At 35.2% G+C, this 19,369-nt stretch overlaps 1 protein-coding gene across 1 annotated transcript in view; it reads right to left on the bottom strand.

The window, feature by feature from the left end:
* The window catches only part of Calcr (calcitonin receptor), a 128,685-nt gene that overhangs the window by 53,337 nt on the left and 55,979 nt on the right, over window positions 1-19,369 (bottom strand). The window contains exon 3 of the mRNA XM_020152931.2: window positions 804-882. Coding sequence (XP_020008520.2) covers window positions 804-854 — 51 coding nt within the window. The 5' untranslated portion in view covers window positions 855-882. The remainder of the gene's footprint in view (window positions 1-803; window positions 883-19,369) is intronic.

The following is a 19,369-nucleotide window of genomic DNA, read 5'->3' as shown; positions in this document are numbered from 1 at the left end:
TAATGGAAATCCTAGAACCCTAGTCAAGCCATGTTTGGGTCAAGGTATGAGATGTTAAGTGATCTTTGCTGGCAGCTATAATTCACTGGAAAATGTTATTTTGATGAGGTATAAAAGAAAGGGATCAAGGCAACCTCAAACTGACTTCGTAAAATTACTCATCTTCATTCACGTGCTACTGAAGCTGACCTGATGATGGATTAACAACGTTGACACAAATAAATAGGCTTTGATAGTGTCTTCTGAGATGACTGCTCTTCTAACTAGCTAAATCGCTGAGGAATAAAACAATATAAAATTATACAAATGGAATATGAATTAAAAGGCCGGAGAAATAGTTATGGAATGATAGTGGTAGATAAAGTCCTGAAGAATCTCAGTTTTTAATGAAAAATGAATTTACAATAACCAGACCAATGGATTTCAGGTGTTTTGATTGAATAGCCCAGAAACTATGATTCAAATCCGCATGTCAAGCACAAAATGCACTTTACCCAAGAACATTACTAGCCTTCCATGCTAATTTCCAAGGTAATTTGGAGATGCCTCAAGCTAGTATTAAATTTTTTAACAAATAAAACTCAAAGTTCTGGATAAACCTGGATACTGGTTTAATTAATGAAAGTTTGGAGGGGAGATGTGTTAACAAAATATTATGAAAAAATGATGGTTTTGAGGAACTTAGTTTTGGCTTTTGGAGAATGATACCTATCCTTGCAAACACCAATTCAATCACACTCAGACATTCCTCCTTATTCAGCCATCTCAGTTGACAAGGCTTACAATAATTTTGTTTTACTTACATTCAGAAGAACAAACAGTGCCAAGCACCGGCACGAAAAAGTGAACTTCATTTTTGTCTTTTGAAGATCCTTCTTTGTCCTAGAAAAATATAAATGTAACAAAGATTTCTATTAATATAGCTCATTATCATATCAACTCATCATTTCCTGTTTTCTCTTTCTTTTTGACATGAAGAGCAACAAAATACCCTAAATAAAACACATGTGAGTAAGAACAGTATGTCTGTGACATAATTGCAGCTGCATGTTCCATTGTCCTTCCTATAGAGCAGATTGCTGTCCCCTTAGGCATTATTAAAATTATCTGGAACCATCTTTGTATATCAGAACTGAAATAAATTCTGAGAAACCAAGAGCAATCGATGTCAACTCCAATAACACAAATCATCAATGGAAATTGCCAAAAATTGTAATGGAGACATCCACAAAGAAGTCACATCACTGGACATGAGTAAAGCAAATTTTGTGGTTTGTGAAGGATAGTTATGCCTGTTAATAATCTAAGTCAACTCTAAAAGTAACTGTATTTAGAATCTTGAGTATTTTTTGTCCTACAAATATTTCTTTACACTTCAAATTGTTGTAAAGAATAAATTTCTCCTGCAGAAAGACTGGGTATGTCACTTAAGAGCTTGCTTACCACTCCTACTCCAGAGTACAACATGGGTGTGGTGGTGCACACCTGTTATCCTAGCTACTCAGGAGGCAGAGGTAGGAGGATCGTGGTCTGAAACCAGCTTGGACAAAAGTGTGAGACCCTATCTGAAAAACAAACTAAAAATAAAGAGGACTTTGGGGTGTTGACTTAAGTAGTAGAGAGCTTGCCTAGCAAGCTTGAGGTCCTGAGTTCAATTCCCAAGTACTGATCATTTTTTTAGAGAGTACAATGATCAGAACAAGGTGCTTTTGGTACAAATATCAAGCAGGTTCTCATGCTCTGCATACAATGGTACACAAGGAAAGATAAGGGTGGAAATTTAAATTTGTATAAAAACTGTATTTCAGCTAGGTGCAAGTGGTTCTGATTGTATTTCAAGTAGTATCATTGCCTCTTATACTATATTCATTGTATCACATACAGATTTTGTATACTCTGCTAGGTATCCATGATGTGTGCCTAATGTGCTTGGCCCCCAAAAGAGTAATATTCTATTCAATTTACATACTTGGTACAACAGCAAATGGAGAATATAAAGTATAATTTTGAAATGTCATCTTGCATGCTCATCATTATTCATCATTTCTGATGTATTTCAAGCCCACTCAGTAAATTAAACACACAACACACACACACACACACATACACAGGTGCATTTTGTATGCTAAAGGATACAGATATGCAAATGTGGGTGAAATGGACAAGATATGGTTCATTACAAGAAACTGAGCATCTGTAATTGTACAGAATGATATAAGATATGATAAAATAAAAAATAAACTGAATTAAAAAGTTCATGAAAATACAAAGCTTTGAAAGAGACCCAGATAACCTCTGAGGACCAGGACAGGGTTTATATTTTGAGGTATAATTTGAAAACTGAATAGGATTTTAAAAAGCAAAGACCTACTAGGAAGAGAAAGTAGACAAAAACAAGATATGCAAATAGGAAATGTAGGGTAACTGAAAGGCAAAAAGGAACATAGCTTATTTTTAGCTGAAGCATAGACTTTTACAGAAAGTAGAAACAAGACTGGAAAAGTAGGTTTGAATACTTAGGGAATTTATTGTTTAAATCATCCTTTGGCACTTTGCATGCATGCTATGCACATTAATGTCTATCTCTACACATCCCAATAACTTTACCTGAGGCTGAGCCCCATTCAGAAACAAAATTACTTTTTAGATATCTATGTATGTCTGGTATCTCATTCAGTCAATTATGCAATTATTGTACTTATGTACGATAATTACTTTTAAGAAGAGCACTTCATGGAGATTCTTAATAAGAGAAAAAAGAAAACAGAGGGATGTGAAGGAAGAGGTGGCTTTATCCATTTTAGAGAGAAAAACAGGGCAGAAAAGAGTAGAGTCAGATGGAGATTTTGAGAATTTAGCACTATTAATAGATAAGATTAATCAAAAGGACAAACAGCATTAAGGAGAACAAAATGGCAGCCATGGAAAATCTAGAATGAGTGACAAAGGCTGATGGATTAGTTTAAAAGATGATTGAAAGGTAGAAAGAAAGGATGGATAGGTTGCAGGTGGGATCTAGAGAAAGACGAATGCTAGATTTCAAATAGATAGGTTCCAGGTGATACTGGTAAAGTTCACTGACTTTCAGGAGGATAATTTAGGCTGGGGCTTAGAGAGTTTAAACTGAGTCAAACAGCAGTAGTAGGATAAAAACTAGCTTGGATGGAAACAGGTGAGACAAAGATCTGTGTGACCAGAGTCATCTAGCACACCAAGTAGATGACTCAAAAAATCAAAGTCTTAATTGTGGAGCCAAGAAATTCTAATTTCTGCTTTAATTAATTCTTTAGTCTTGGGCAGACAGCTTCGTCTTTCTGGCAGTTTCCTGCCTGTAGAATGACTACTAGCCACTCCCATATGTGCCATGTATGGAGCCCCTCATATCTGTCTCAGTATCCTAGTTAGTAGGGTAGTTGTCAAACTATCTTTTAACCACTTTCCCCCATACGAAAGCTTTTATGGAAATTTTATTATAAAAAACCTGATGAACCAATTTACAAAAAAACCCCAAAACCAAAAATGAATAAACCATTGTCCAAGGTTCAATTACTGATGGTACAATAGTTAATTGTCCACAAAGGGGCACTCACTATTAATCCCCTCTTTAGAAAACTGGGTCTCTGGGTTGCAAAGGTGGGTTAATAAGAAGGAAACATTGCTACTATGAAAAATAGATTCTAAACTACTAATTCAATGATAATAGTTGAATAGAATTATCTTCAACTAAGGGAAATAAATTTCCTTGAACAGTAAAGTTACATTATTTTTATTTACTTATCTTTTTTGTGGAAAGAGTATGAAATGCCAGGGTTTGAAAATAATATGTCCGTTCTCAAAGGTCAGCATTTCTAAAAGTGTGCTCCGTAGAAGAGTAGTAATCCCATGAGGAACAGTAAAAAATAAGGTTCCACAGCAAAATTAGTTTAGGAAATTCAGCCTTTGCTATATTCCTCTTAAGAGATTTACTAGCGACATTAACACTTTAAATAAAGACTTGAACTTTCCTGTACTAAAAACACACATTTGACTTTAGGCTTTCATTCCCCAAACCTGTCTGACCATGAAATACTTATTTTTTGTTTATATAGTAACAATTTAACTCATTCACAGAAGACACTTTTGAAAATGCTCTTTTAGCTCAATGCAACTTTTCATATACCCCAGTCAATTAAGTCTACAAGTCATGAGAATGAGCTGCCCTTTTACTTAAAATTTTATTTCCTTCTTGTCCATGGAGCAAGAGAGGAATTTCTGAGGTCTTTAGCATTTCCTAGCCTTGGTACAAAGCCCAAAGCTATTAAAGGGCATCCCAGAGGCAACTGCTCCTTTGCAGTGTTACTTGCCATGGAGCTTTCCACCAACATCTTGGCTATGAAAACAAGGCATAATATGGGGTGTATATGCATAAGAGTAGAACCAAAAAGAAGCATTGCTTATTTAAAACAGCTGTGTCCTTTGTCATCCAAGGCCTAGAATCTGCTTTATTTAAAATTTGTCATTTGTTTTTAAAACAAATGTCTTTTGAGCATATGAATGAAAGGGGGAATCTTATAGCTATACTCTTCATATCTTTTCAAGGTTTTCATGGCCAACCTGGGTCTCAAATCACTCTTGATTTCTACTGTATCTGTTTACTGACTGATTCAGTGCAAGATTTTCTCACTGTCATTCAAAAGCACAAAAGATAACATTTCTGTTACTATTGTCTAAAAGATTAAGGACCCAAAGCCTATAATCCAGAAATCTCTAGTGGAAATAATCCAACATGAGTACATATTTTCAGCTAGTAAAGAGAAAGGGTAATGAATAAAGAAAAAAAAAAGAGAAAGGGTTAGAATGAACACTCCAAGAGACTATACTACTCCTGGTCAAAACAGTAGAAATGACTTGGCCAAGTTTGAAATGTTACTGGTCTCATTTTTAAAAATCTGTCAGCATATTTCCTTGCTATGTTTAATCATACTTGAGAATGTAAAACAACAACAAAAAAGATACAAAATGTACAATTAAGCAATGAAGTATACTACTTAATGGAAGTTTCCAAAACTAATTAGACTTTACTTCCATTCTGGGTACAAATACCCATTTAACAGAGTGGTTAATACAAGGCTCAATATAGAACCTTGTCCATAGCAAATGCCCAATAAATATTTATTGAAGGGACCATTTGGCATTAATCAGTGAGAAGCTCTTAGAAAAATGGTTCAGAACCATGTACAGTTTAAAAGGGTGCCATGTCTCAAGTGAATGTTATTAATGGGTAACCAGATAAAGTTTGGCTAACAAAAGCTAATTTGAGGAAAGAGCATTGTGGCCACATGCATACTTTCTTGTACAGGACTTCTGATAGACATCATAGGAAAAAGGGAAATAGAAACTGTTTAGTTCAAATCAACTTAATTAAAAATATACCAAGGACTTATTACATATATTTCAATGTTATGTCAAGGCAAAGCTGAACTCCAACATGTGAAAGGTTGCAGGAAACCAAGGTCAGCATGAGGAAAGAAAGGTGAAGGAGTCATAGTAGACTGAAGAAAGAAGTAGACTGATTTAGAAGTTCATGTCCTTAGTTGTAATGTAAATAGTGCTGCATAAGAAAAAAGAACCTCAGTTTTGGAAAAATTAAATTTGAACTGTCAGAACGGCCTTTTGTTTATAAAACCTACAAGGCATCCAATTATCATACTAGCACGTTCAAGTTCCTTCACATGCACTTCTGTTGAGATCGAGGGAGTCAGAGTGGTTTATGGAAAAATAGCGGGCAAAGGAATATGGAATCCATATTTCTACCCCAGAACAGCCTCAAACTTACCACATGACTTTTAGGCATGTTGCTGGACCTTTCTGGGCATTCCATTACATTAGCTAAATAAGTAGATAATTTGACCATAAGTAGATGTCATTTCAACTCTAAAATAGAATCTAAGTTGAGTTTTAAGAAAACACAAAAAAATACACCTGACAAAAAAGAAAGATGATAGAAATTCATGGATAAATTTTGGGTTTATTTGACCCTCTAATAGAAAATGAATGGAAATAATCATTTTCCACATTGTGTTCTACAAAATATGGTCCCTGTGAATACTCATTTAATAACAAAAAGGTAAAGTTCACTGGAACAAAGTTTAAGAAATGTGGAATACAATGTACTCTTCTGTGGAAATTCATATAGTAGTATATTAAAGATTTTGGGAAGTACTACAACAATGAAGCCTCTCAAAATATTTGTTTAAGTTAGTTGTTGCTTCTAATTATATTTGCTGATATTAATATGTGGTCAACACTCAAGGAACGAATAGGCAAAGCTAGACCAATAGTTGGCTTCCACAGATTTCCAGGAATGTAACAGGTTTCTCTCTTCAGTAACAGAAAGGGCAAATTAAAAGCTAAATGTTTCAGGCTGATTAGCAATTCTTTATTATATCAGAATTAGAAACTCCAGGACTTTCCCACACATTGTCTGGCTTATTGAAACTGATGAACATATGATTGAGTTAAATATGTTGGTACTTCATTTTTAAAATCTACTTTCACAAATATTAATATATGAAAGTATATTTTCTTATACAGGGGATTTCCTGAGTGGCACTATGTTGCCTGACACAAATTAGAAACACTTCTAAGCCCAAATTTTAAAATATCTATATAGAATTCAGTGCCACACATATGTGAAATCATTCTGTAAGTAGAAACAGTAATTTAAAATGGAGAGCTTAAGATCTAGTCCCTCCATAGCATATAATATGTCCTTATTTACACACAATTGAAAGGTGTACCAGCTTTCATTACATGATGGAACTAGAAGGGATACTGCATCAAACATTCTAAACTCCTCACTGTCAAAAGAGCAAGGAAGGTAGATCTCTGGTTAAACCTCTATCATAGTTTTCAAATTGATCCACATTCTAAATTACTACCTTGCCTCACTCTAGGATTTTCCTAGTGGGCTTCAACATTCTGCAGTGAAATCTCTAAGGTGTGTCTAGTTTAGATAATAGTACCATGACCACAGTTCTTTTTCTTCTCCAGTCTTATTTCTCTTAATAAGTTTCAGGAATTCTGTTTGGTCCTGATTTCTTAAGATAGAAGGTTCTTAGAAGTGAATAAAGGGTGACGTGGACTATCAGTTGAACATTTAGCAACCATTACTGCTGAAACATCCACCAAGCAGAACTATTGATGGCTGTTAACCATAGGCACTGCTGTACCAACTGGATATAAACCAGCCTGGTTCCATCTTTTATATTTATGTTTTTTGAAATAGAGGTGGGCTGGAATGGTGCAGAGAGTATTTATTGTATTTATAAATTCACTCATCACATATTTACTGAGTCAGACATAGTATTTGCAATTATGGTGTCTTTATGCATTGCAGAGAATGTCCAAGTGGGAGCTACCCTTACACACACCCTTAATAAGCACATCTGGGATTCCATACAAAGATAGTTCATCTACAACTTTGCAATGGATCATCTTGCTCTTGCATTTCCAATTCCAGTAGCACATGTTTATTAATAGTGAAAAACACCATCAAGTTTAATTTGATCATTATAAGCTTTCCTTTTTTGTTATTCAATTATTTAAGGACCTATTTCCTGGAAATTTGAGTCTCTTGGAAATTATTCTTTTTGCCTGGCTATGTAAACAGTTCTGAAGGTTTTGTAAAATTATCTGAATTTCCTTGAAAAACAGAGAGATTAAGTGAGATTAATGACGTCAGGGATGGTTGGCCAAGATAGGTCTTTAAACGTCAGCAATGGTGAGCAAATAGTTTTCGTCCTCACAGTTGTTTATGACCACCACCCAAACAACTAATATTCAAAACTCTGATCTGAGAAACTTATCTTACATGATATTGTCAAAGTCAGTTTCAATATGGCAAGTTATTTTTTCTGGTGAAGTGAATATCCTATTTTGTTAAAGAAAGGTTGGTCCATGTGAGGAACTGGCATTACCTACCTTGCCAGTTCACTTTTTTTCTAAGTTTATAAAGAGGTTATAGACAAAAAGCAAGGCTTACCCAAACATAAACTTAATTGGAATTCCAAAGGAGTAATCTTAATTAATGTGATTTGGTTTGGGAATGTAGAAAGGATAATAAATGAGAAGTACATACTAAGTTCAGTTATTTCAGGGTGTGTCTGAGGGCATCTGGGAAACTTAGATCCACTAGTACTCTCCATCCATATATTCCAAATATCTGATTCCCATTCCTATGACATTGCCTTACCTCCCTCTGGTGGTTGTATGTATCTAGTGACAGGAGCTAAAGTTAACACTGCAGAAGTAAGAGCTAGAATTTATCCAAAGTCAGTGAGCAGAAATGCAATAGCTGAGGGGATGAGAGTCAACCTGGATAGGATTGGCAGCTCTTCTCTAAAAGAACCCTGCCTAGCAATGGTTTCTCCAAGTACAAGTTGACTAATGAACAGGGTTGCTAATGGGTAGGTCTTCTTGGGACTGAACTAACTGCTTGTAGGTAGGGAACAGGCAACAGAGCTCCTTCCTTAGTTTCTATTTGCAGCTCAGGAAAGGTATTATATCCTTTTAAAAGATACAGGTGGAACCTAATGTCTAGCAAGAAAATCCATCTGTTACCCTGGTTGATGCAAAAATATATACTAGTCTTTTGCCAAATTAAAATGTATTAATATGGGCCTCTTTTGGGGAGGTGGGAGAGAACTAATGGGAAAATTAAGGAGAAATAAAACTGAATGCATACTAAGAGCCAGGTAATGCATATCCATCACATTATCCTCATATAAATGCAAATAGGCATTTTATGTCCATTTTGTACATGAAGTGATTTGTATTTAAAAGAAGCAAAGGTCAGGTAACTTGACTAAGAGCTTACAGTCAATAAGCAGCAGAAACAAACAAAATAGTTCTTCCTTCAAAATCTAGTCTCTTTCCCTATTTCACACTTACTCTGGAAACATGCATATTTAAAATAAATATTATATAATAACCTGAAAAGAAGCTGTCAATGAGTTTTCTCTTTAATTGACTTTCTAAGATAGGATTTCATTATGTAGCCCAGTTGGCCTTGAAGTCACAATCTTCCCTCTGCCTCGTAAGTAGCTAGGATTATGGGCATACACCACCATGTCCTACTCATTGATCTACTTCTTTAAGGTTATGTAAAATTTTTCTTTAGAAAAAAATTATAGAAATTTGGCAAAGATTTACTGTCTCCTAAACTGACAGCATTCTATTCGAAGACTGCTAAAAATGTTAGAATATATTTTACCCTTTTGTTTGGTTAATAGACATATTTACTTAATATCTTTATAGAGTTCAATCTTTTTGAGCTCATAGTTAATTACAAATAATGAAAATATGCTTCACACTGGATTCTCTTCATACACATTCATTGTTTGTTTGTTTTTTCTTTTATTCATATGTGCATACAATGTTTGGGTCATTTCTCCCCCCTTCCCCCCACCCCATCTCTTACCCCTCCCACCCCCCTGCTATAAGGCAGAAACTATTTTGCCCTTATCTCTGATTTTGTTGAAGAGAGAATATAAGCAAAAATAGGAAGGACCAAGGATTTTTCCTAGTTGAGATAAGGATAGCTATACAGGGAGTTGACTTGCATTGCTTTCCTGTACATGTGTGTTACCTTCTAAGTTAATTCTTTTCCAACTAACCTTTTCTCCAGTTCCTGGTACCCTTCTCCTATTGTCTTCTGTCGATTTAAAGTATCTGCTTTAGTTTCTCTGCACTGAGGGCAACAAATGCTATCTAGTTTTTTGGGTGTCTTACCTATCCTCATACCTCCCTGTGTGTTCTTGCTTTATCATGGGATCAGAGTCCAGACCCCTTGTTGTGTTTACACTTGATCTAATGTCCGCAAATGAGAGAGAACATATGATTTTTGGTCTTTTGGGCCAGGCTAACCTCACTCAGAATGATGTTCTTCAGTTCCATCCATTTTACTTGTGAATGATAAGATTTCATTTTTCTTCATGGCTGAGTAAAATTCCATTGTGTATAAATACCACATTTTCTTAATCCATTCGTCAGTAGTGGGGCATCTTGCATGTACATTCATTGTTGACAGGGTATGGGTCAATGAATATTCTTAGTTCTCATTAGCCATCCATTTAACCAGTAAAACCTTTAATAAGGATCAAAACTAAAAGGTATTAAGAGATTTATGGCTACTCATATTTTTAAAATCAACCAAATGTCATTTATTGAGATCATTTGCACTGTTGACTTTTATCTAAACCATGTACATAAACTAATAACTATACTTTGGAATGATTTTTACTTAAAGACAGATATAAATATTTAGATTTTCTTTTAACTATTGATGCAATTATTTACAAATGCTCAAATAACATTCTTTTTTATTTTTTCAGTACTGGGGCTTGAACTCAGGGCCTTCACCTTGAGCCACTCCACCAGTCCTATTTTTGTGAAGGGTATTTTCGAGACAGTGTCTCTCTCGAACTATTTGCCTGGGTTGGCTTTGAACCACAATCCTCCTGATCTCTGCCGCCTGAGTAGCAAAGATTATAGGCATAGCAAGGATTATAGGTATGCACCTCTGGCACCCGGCCTCAAATATCATTCTTTTTTCTTTTTTCTTTTTTTTTATTCATTTATTCACATGTGCATACATTGTTTGGGCCATTCCTCTCTCCCTTCCCGCACCCCCTCCCTTGCCCTGCTTCCAGGCAGAACCTGTTCTGCCCTTATCTCTAATTTTGTTGAAGAGTAGACATAAGCAATAATAAGAAAGACAAAGCATATTTGCTAGTTGAGATAGGATAGCTACACAGAGAGATTCCTAGCATTGCTTTCATGTACAAATGTATTATAACCCAAGTTGATTCATCTCTACTTGACCTTTTTACTAGTTCCTGATCCCCTTCTCATATTGACCTCTGTCGCTTTAAGGTTTCTGTATAAGTTCCTCTGCTGTGGGGACATCAAACACTTTCAAGTTTTGGGTTTCCTACCTATCCCCATACCTCCCGTGTGTGCTCTCCCCTTAGCGTGTGACCAAAGTCCTACAACATTGCTGTATTTGCCCTAGATCTAAAGTCTGCATATGAGGGAGAACATACGATTTTTGGTCTTCTGAGCCTGGCTAACCTCGCTCAGGATGATGTTCTCCAGTTCCATCCATTTACTTGTGAATGATAAGATTTCATTCTTCTTCATGGCTGAGTAAAATTCCATTGTGTATAAATATCACATTTTCTTAATCCATTCACCAGTAGTGGGGCATCTTGACTGTTTTCATAACTTGGCTATTGTGAATAGCTCTGCAATAAACATGGGTGTGCAGGTTCCTCTGGAGTAACCTGTGTTGCATTCCTTTGGGTATATCCCTAGAAGTGGGATTGCTGGATCATATGGCAGGCCTATGTTGAGATCTTTAAGAAGCCTCCAATTTTTTTTCCAGAGTGGTTGCATCAGCTTGCATTCCCACCAGCAGTGTACCAGGGTTCCTTTTTCCACACATCCGACAACACATGTTGTTGGTGGTGTTTTTGATGATAGCTATTTTAACAGGGGTGAGGTGGAATCTTAGTGTGGTTTTGATTTGCATTTCCTTTATGGCCAGAGATGGTGAGCATCTTTTTCATGTGTTTTTTGGCCATTTGAATTTCTTCTTTTGAGAAAGTTCTATTTAGTTCAGTTGCCCATTTCTTAATTGGTTCATTGATTTTAGGAGAGTTTAGTTTCTTAAGTTCCCTGTATATTTTGGTTATCAGTCCCTTGTCTAATGTATAGCTGGCAAATGTTTTCTCCCACTCTGCATTTTTTTTATGGCTGGAGATGGTGAGCATTTTTTCATGTGTGTTTTGGCCATCAAATATCATTCTTAAAGGTTGCTTTCTGTGGAACTGATCACCTTAGAGATGGCCTGTAAGGTGATATTGATCTAGGTTAAAACTAATACTCCTAGATGGGATTGCTTTAATATTTGGACAATATGTAACTTAAAAACACAATACTGCATAATTCTCTTTTTATCAGAATCAAATGTAGACCCTATACCAAATGTGATTCAGGTCAAAATATTCATCAAGGATCTTCTTGTCCCTCCCTGCCCTCATTGTGAGTGGTTAGGTTTGTGCTTATAAACCCCGATTCCAGGATTCTCCTAAACCAAAGAATTGTGGGAAATAGAGCTAGTTAAGTGCTGCTACCTGTCCATATCAATACTAATTCAATGCTTGAATAAGCATTGGCAAGATAAATGTTGAAATAATTTAGAAAGGCATAAGGAGAGAAGCCCATTAAAAAATACATAATTTACAGAAATCTCTAAATATAAAAAAGACAGTTTTATGAGCAATTTCCTCATATTGCTATCAATTAATATTCTGCTTAATGCAAGGCAGGTTCACAGTTCATGTCACTGGTTTAATTGTACTTCAGTTATAGTTGCCTCTCTAGAATGGAGAGATGTTTTTCATGGAGCTCTGGGCATATGGTAAATTCAGTTTAAAAGGGGCAACAAGCATCCCCATCCAGTGTACTGTGGCACTTACCTTATCACCAGTAGACAATACACATAATGACAGAAAGGTAGACCACATGTTCCCATGGTCTGGTGATATTTACTAGAACAGGAAAAAAAATCAATGATACTTTTCTAACTTTGCCTAGAACCTATTTCTTTGATTTATATTTTAGACTGGGGTACTTTTCTCAGTCCTACAGAAATGTCTTTACATTTTTTATTTTAAGTAAAATTCAGTACTTCCTTAAATATAAAACAACATAAGGCTATTGTAAAAGATAACAAAAAATTTGATGGTCATATTTGTGAGCCCTCTAGCAAGATATGGCCTACTGTTCTTATGTATTACTACCAAAAATACAAGCTGCTACAGCACCCAATTTATGAAGAAGGTTGGTAATATCTTGTTTGTACAATAATTTTCCTTATATCTATATCTATCTATCTATCTATCTATCTATCTATCTATCTATCTATCTATCTATATGTATATATGCACACATATAACTTTTTGTGACCCAGCAAGTCCACTACTGGGTATATATATATGTTTATATATACATGCACATATACAAAGGAACTGAAATCAGTTTTTGGAAGTGGCATCTGCTCTTTTGTATTCACTGTAGCCCTATTCACAAAAGCCCAGAAGTAGAAACAACCTGAGAAACCATCAGCTGGTGAATGAATAAAGAAAATGTGGTATTTATACATAATGGAATACTATAGAAAGAACGAAATTCTCTTGTTTGTGACAACATGGATGGAACTTGAGATTATTTTAAGTGACTAAGCCAGGCACAGAAAGACAACACTGCATGATTTCACTCATAAGTGAAATATACACTAGCTGCTGTTATAGAAATTGAGAGCAGAGCAGAATGGTAGTTACTGAGGCTGGGGAGAGAGGCAAGGAGGGGAAGGTTGATCAGTGGGTGCTAAGGTACAGTTAGATAGGAACGAGAGGTTCAGATGTGCTATTGCACATGTACTACATATTTCAAAAAACTAAAGGAAAGGATTTTTGAATGTTTTTACCTTAAAGTAATGTAATGCTTTAGGAGTTAGACCCAATTTAAGCATTTCATGATGCTTACATGTATTGAAACATCACATGGTGTCCTATAAGAATGTACAATTTTTATGTTTTTACTACCAGTTGAAAAACTAAGTGTAATTTTAAAATGTGTACTAGAATAATTATGTAGACAGATGTTTCTGGTATGTTATTACTTTTAAAGTACTATGAACTAGGCATACAGCATAATCTCATTTTTATAAATATACATTTATATTTGCATAGGAAAAAGGCTTGAAGAATATAATAAAATTAATTTTGATTACTTATGCAGCAGACACTATTAGTTTATTACTTCCTTAATCCTTTCAATAGCCTTTCCAAATAAGTACTATCATTGCCATTGTAATTTTGTAGCTATAGAAACTGAGTCTTGGAGGGGCATCAGTCAGATTTGCTGTGTAACAAACAACCTAAATGTCTCAATGGCTTTAAAGCACTTGAGCTACATAGGAACTATGAGCATCTGAGGTTCCTTCTTGGATCTTCTCCACATGACTTTTTGTCTGTTGCCAAGGCTAATGGAATAGCACTGGCTCATGTAATTCTCATGTTCTCATGGCCAAGGGTGGTAATGCCAGGGGAGATAAGACACCACATAGCATTTTAAGCTTTTGTCAATATGTAGTTAGGCACAGCTACTCACACACTCTCAATCTAAGCAAGTCAGGATGCCAAGGCTAAATCTAACATATCAGGATTATATAACCTTTTTCTGAGGAAGGAGGAAATGAATAATACAAATACAGAGAGAGGGAGAGGGAGGAAAAGAAGGAGGGGGGAAGAGAGAAAATGTTAACAGAGATTTTCGTAACAGGTGACAAGGATGGCATTCTAAGTGGTGAGATTGCAAGTGATTTTATTTCCTTTTGTCTGCATTTTCAAAATTACAGACAGCAAGAATTCCCTTTGGGAAGAAAGAAGAGATTGAGAAAAACCGGAAGAGAAGAAATGAACTCTCTTGTTTTTGTCCTGTGTTTTATTTACCATGGTGATAGGAAAGTTCCCTGTGGTAAAGCTTTCAGTTCAGAATAAAAAATCTGTGTAGGGGAGGAGGGAAAGTTCAAACTACCTTGCTTAAATTTCTGGGCTTAGCTTTCAATTTGTTTTCAGGTAACTGGAATTACACTTGTAAAAAGTTTGACAATAATCTCTAATAAGGAATAACTGACAAACTAAAAAGACACTTAAACCAATGGAAATGTCATTTCAGTGGGAGATATTCTCTGTAATTAAAGCTTCATGATACCAATAGCAAGTTGCAATAAAAAATGAGTTAATACTAATTAGCAATAGATTTAAGACAGAATGTCTGATGGACTTTCTAATTACATCTCTTAAGAGTGCCCTGATGGTGATTAGGTGTTAAAAATGTAGTTCACAAATGTAATTATAAAACTGTAAAGGGAAACAAATCTCAGTGGTCAATGAAGGATAGTCATAATACAATCATAAAAATAACTCCCAACAAAACACAAACAAAAGCAGATTACATTCACTGATAGTCTAGAAAACTGCCCAATTTTCCTATTTTAATTCTTATCACTGGTTTGCTTCTGTGGAAGTTCCCCCTAACAGGGAAACGAAAACATCAAATTCTATCCTCCATTTCACATGTGCCTTCCCTAAAGTACACTATCATTGTGACATTATTTAAGTGGAAGTTAAAAATATTTAAATTTTGCAACATCTGTGTATGAAACAAAGAAACGCCTGACTGCAAAATGATAGACCACAAGAGAGTTACAACAGCTAACCATAGCAATATTTGGTACTCAAAGAATACCAGCAAGAATTATTTAACCACATATTTATTCTGTTCAGCAATGTCTTTTCCCTTTTCCCAGTTTATATAAAATCTGTGATCTGCCCACTTGGACTGGTAATCAAATAGTAATTATAAATAGTAACGCTTGAAGTTTTAAGATTTAAAAAGGATAAATGTTCATAGAGTTCAATATCCTTAAGTACCATTCTTTTTATTTCTTTTTTCCTCCACAGGAAAAAACTGTATTGTTTTCCAACTTAGTACAACAAAGAAATTCAAGGTTCCTGAAACAATATAACTTCACACAGTAAGAATAAAGTAGAATCTGTCCAGTTATTCCTCCCTAGGACTCTCTTAGATAATACTAACACAGTCTATGATCAAGAACTCCAAGGTTGTCTAAAAAGAAGACCCATAGCCTGTGTATGTCAGTTTTAATTGTGGAACAGTATGTCCATGGGGTTTCTCAACACTTCCTTGGAACACTGCTGCCAAAAGATCTTACTATGTAACCAGGGAGACTTGGAGGTGATTTGGGGGTGTAAAACTACAGAGCTTGATGTTGGACTAAATATGGAGGGAACTGAGGAAGATGTGGAGGATACCCCTGGGTTTCTGCCTATGGAAACATGACTGATGGGGATGGGACTCAGTGAGATGGGTAGGATCAGGTTTTGTTGGGGGGCTCGTAAGTTCAGGACCTAAGTGGTTTTTATTTCACAGTTTCTCATCCACATTCTCCTCAAAGCATGCGTTTCTCAGTTGCACACTTACGGCTACATCTCCAACTTAAAGTAAATGAGACAGCTATCACGAAGGTAGTGTTTCATGTTAGTATGTCTGTAATGTCCTGAAAACAAACAAAAACACTGATGTCTCCACTATAGAGGATAATTGCTAAGCGGCCCTGTATAAAGTAAACAGGACTCTGTTGTCATTACCACATGCTACCAAATATCTAGGTGGCTCAATTGTTTGTTGAACCAGTTGGTGTTCAGTTCAGATGAGGTATTTTTTTCACACTTCGGTTGGTCACTGTAGGGCATAAAATCCGGGGAATCTTAGCTTTCTAGTTTATATTCCTAAGCATAAATGTCTACTTTAGGAGGTGGTTAATAATCAGGAAAGAATGAAGTCCCAAAGTCCAAATCAGGGTTAGTTCAATGTTAATGAAGAGTAAATGGCCCTAGCATAATGAGAAGGGAATCAAGTACTTCCTTGTTGAATGTGTGTGCTTGTGAAGTCAAATGGACTTAAGGAATGGGTAAGCTGTTACAAAAGGACACATGAAGTTGTCTTAAGTCACTTGTTACCTTACTGAGAAAATGTTAGTTTAAGAGCAGCTTTTCAAAATTACAATCACCTGGAAGGGTAATGACAGGCAGGGAGGGCAAAAAGCCAAGAATGTAAAGGGCAGGGGGTACTTCCAACTAAGGCAGGCCCATAGAAAACCTACATTTTGGGGCTCTGGAAACAGCTTGGAAGTTGAATCAGGTCCCAAGAAAGAATGACTGAAAAAGAAAAGCAGAAGAAACCACTGTTTCCCTACACCATTGTGCAAGACTAAAATTAGGCTGACAAAGCTGTATTTCCATTTAATTATTCACATAGACCAAGATGAAAAAAGATAAACTTTTCCCAATTTTCATCTATAAAAGAATGGATACATGACATCCAGAATCTCTGGTTAACTAAAAAGTTCTAGGATCACTGGATACTCTCAGACTTATGAAAATATGTATACTGAATACAATTAAAACCTATATTGCCATTCGGTATCTATCGCAAGAAAAATATGTCTTTAGAAAAAATACTGACAGAAGTCTAATGCATATGCTGAATATTTTACCCAAAACAAATGCATTGTGTTTAGTCAACAGAAGTAAAGAATGAGTCAAAGTAAAATGTAATATATTTTTTAGTAGGTATACTCAACTCTCAAAAGTGGTTACATGAGGGCATGTGAACTCACAAAGGAGGATGGACTTTTTAAAAACACATTCCAATTAAAGCATTAAGTGAGGCTGCTTTTTGATGCAATTTCATAGAAATTAAACCTTAATTCTGCTTCTATTGATATTGAACTTTTGTGTAGCAATAAACAAACTGAAAGTCATAACTTTCAAACAGCAGTTGAATGGACTAGTAGGTAGTCATTAAATTATTTTTAATTAACTTTGCTGGAAATGAATGCTTAGTCAAAGGCATTTCAGGTGGAAAGCCAAGATTCCTGGCCACTTGCCCTTGCAATGACTTATTTGTTATAATAGGTGTTTCCTGGAGTGCTGCTGAAGGTCTTTACTTTTCTTGTCTAAATTAACTCTCTCAACAAACTTAATGATGAAGGTCTGCAGCTGAGAAGATGGCAGAGCTGGGAATCAATACCTGGTCTCTTAGATCTTCAACTCATGTGCATAAGTCTCAAGCAAGGACTTCTACGTGATTTCAGAGAGTAATTTCCATAGAACAGTAAATTGGGTTTCTCTTTCCTATTTGTTTGCTAAATATTAAGAAAACTATATGCTCAGTAGAGAAATAATTGGCTAAGACTTTTCTACCTCTCACTACCCATAAAATGGCTAACATATCTGTGCACTCACCCATCAGGAATATCTGGGGAATTAATTTCAAACAAACTGCACCTAAGCCAAAATAGGTACTAGGAGAGATCAATTAATGAAATGAAAAATTCAGGAAAACTAGAATTAGATATTATGCAGATATGTAGTTCACCCATTTTTAGTCTGTGCATAATTGGAGTGAGAAAGAAATTCAAGAATCATTTGTCCTGAACACCTATGTCTTCTGATCCATGTGACACACACAAATTTATACCCATTATATACATCTTATTTTCAGAATTGATAGAAAAATATGTAATTAGTTGTAGCTAAACATAAAAAAATGGTAGTGATTGTGGACAAAAAGATAATAAAACATTGATGTTATAAGATAAAAGATTATGAACCATTTAAAAAGCCTTGGGAATCTTCATTTATAGACTAAAAGCAGTAGATATTTTCCCAAATAAGTCTTTAAGCTTTAGGTAAACCAGAATAACAGAGTGCTGTGATAAATAAGTAAGAAACAAATGACATGACACAAGATTGTCATTTCTGTAGGATGTAATACATAGTTTTCATAATTGGATAATTTTTCTTGTATGAATGTTTCAACATTGTATTTAGTTTTGCTTTTAACATAGGATTAAAACATTTTGTATATGCACTTCTTCAAGGAATGTATTTTAGAACTCAAATTGAGTTGAAAGGACTCCTTTGGGGTTTGACTTAACGGTTATTTAACTAATAATGGTTGAATCAAGGAATCTGCCACAGCAATATTTTTAATTTAAGGACTTTGTTTTTAATTCTAAAAATATTTAGAAAAATGATTCCTCAAAATAAATTACTAGAACTTTGAAATTTGAGAGAACAAGGACTGGGCCAACTTTATACTTACGGTTAAAAAGGTGAGTTAATGGTGATGTTCTTCCTTCATCATCTACACAATAAAGTAACTGTGACATTGAATGGAAAGGACTAGGGATTTTTTTTTCAACTTACCTTTGAATATATGTATTTAAGTTATTGCATGCAATTTGAAAGGTGCACTGGTCCACCTACATCAGTAGCCAAATTGCTAATTTAATCTACTCTAAATTATGTTAGTATTTGCACAACTACACCAGCAAGAGTAGGGCTAAAAAGGAAAAGGAAAGAAAACAAAACAAAACAGACCAAGATGTCAATTTAATAATTTTAAAAATTATTAAATTTCTATCATGGATTATTATTTCTACCATGAAAACAAATGAGTGAAGGGATGTGAAGTGTTTGAGTTGTTCTGGTTTCTTTGCATTAATCACAACAGAAAATGATATGCATAATAGTCTACTCTTGGTCATAAAAAATCATAAAAGGTAAGATAGTTTCTACTTGACTCCCTCTTTTCTTCTGAGATACTTGTTCTTGTAACCAAACCACCATGTTGCAAGGAAGCCCAGGTTATAACACACAGAAAGGCCAAA

This window comes from Castor canadensis, chromosome 2 (assembly GCF_047511655.1).
Source record: "Castor canadensis chromosome 2, mCasCan1.hap1v2, whole genome shotgun sequence".
Taxonomy (NCBI): domain Eukaryota; kingdom Metazoa; phylum Chordata; class Mammalia; order Rodentia; family Castoridae; genus Castor; species Castor canadensis.
Note: the sequence above shows the minus strand (reverse complement) of the source record. Positions and strands in the feature narration are given on the sequence as shown.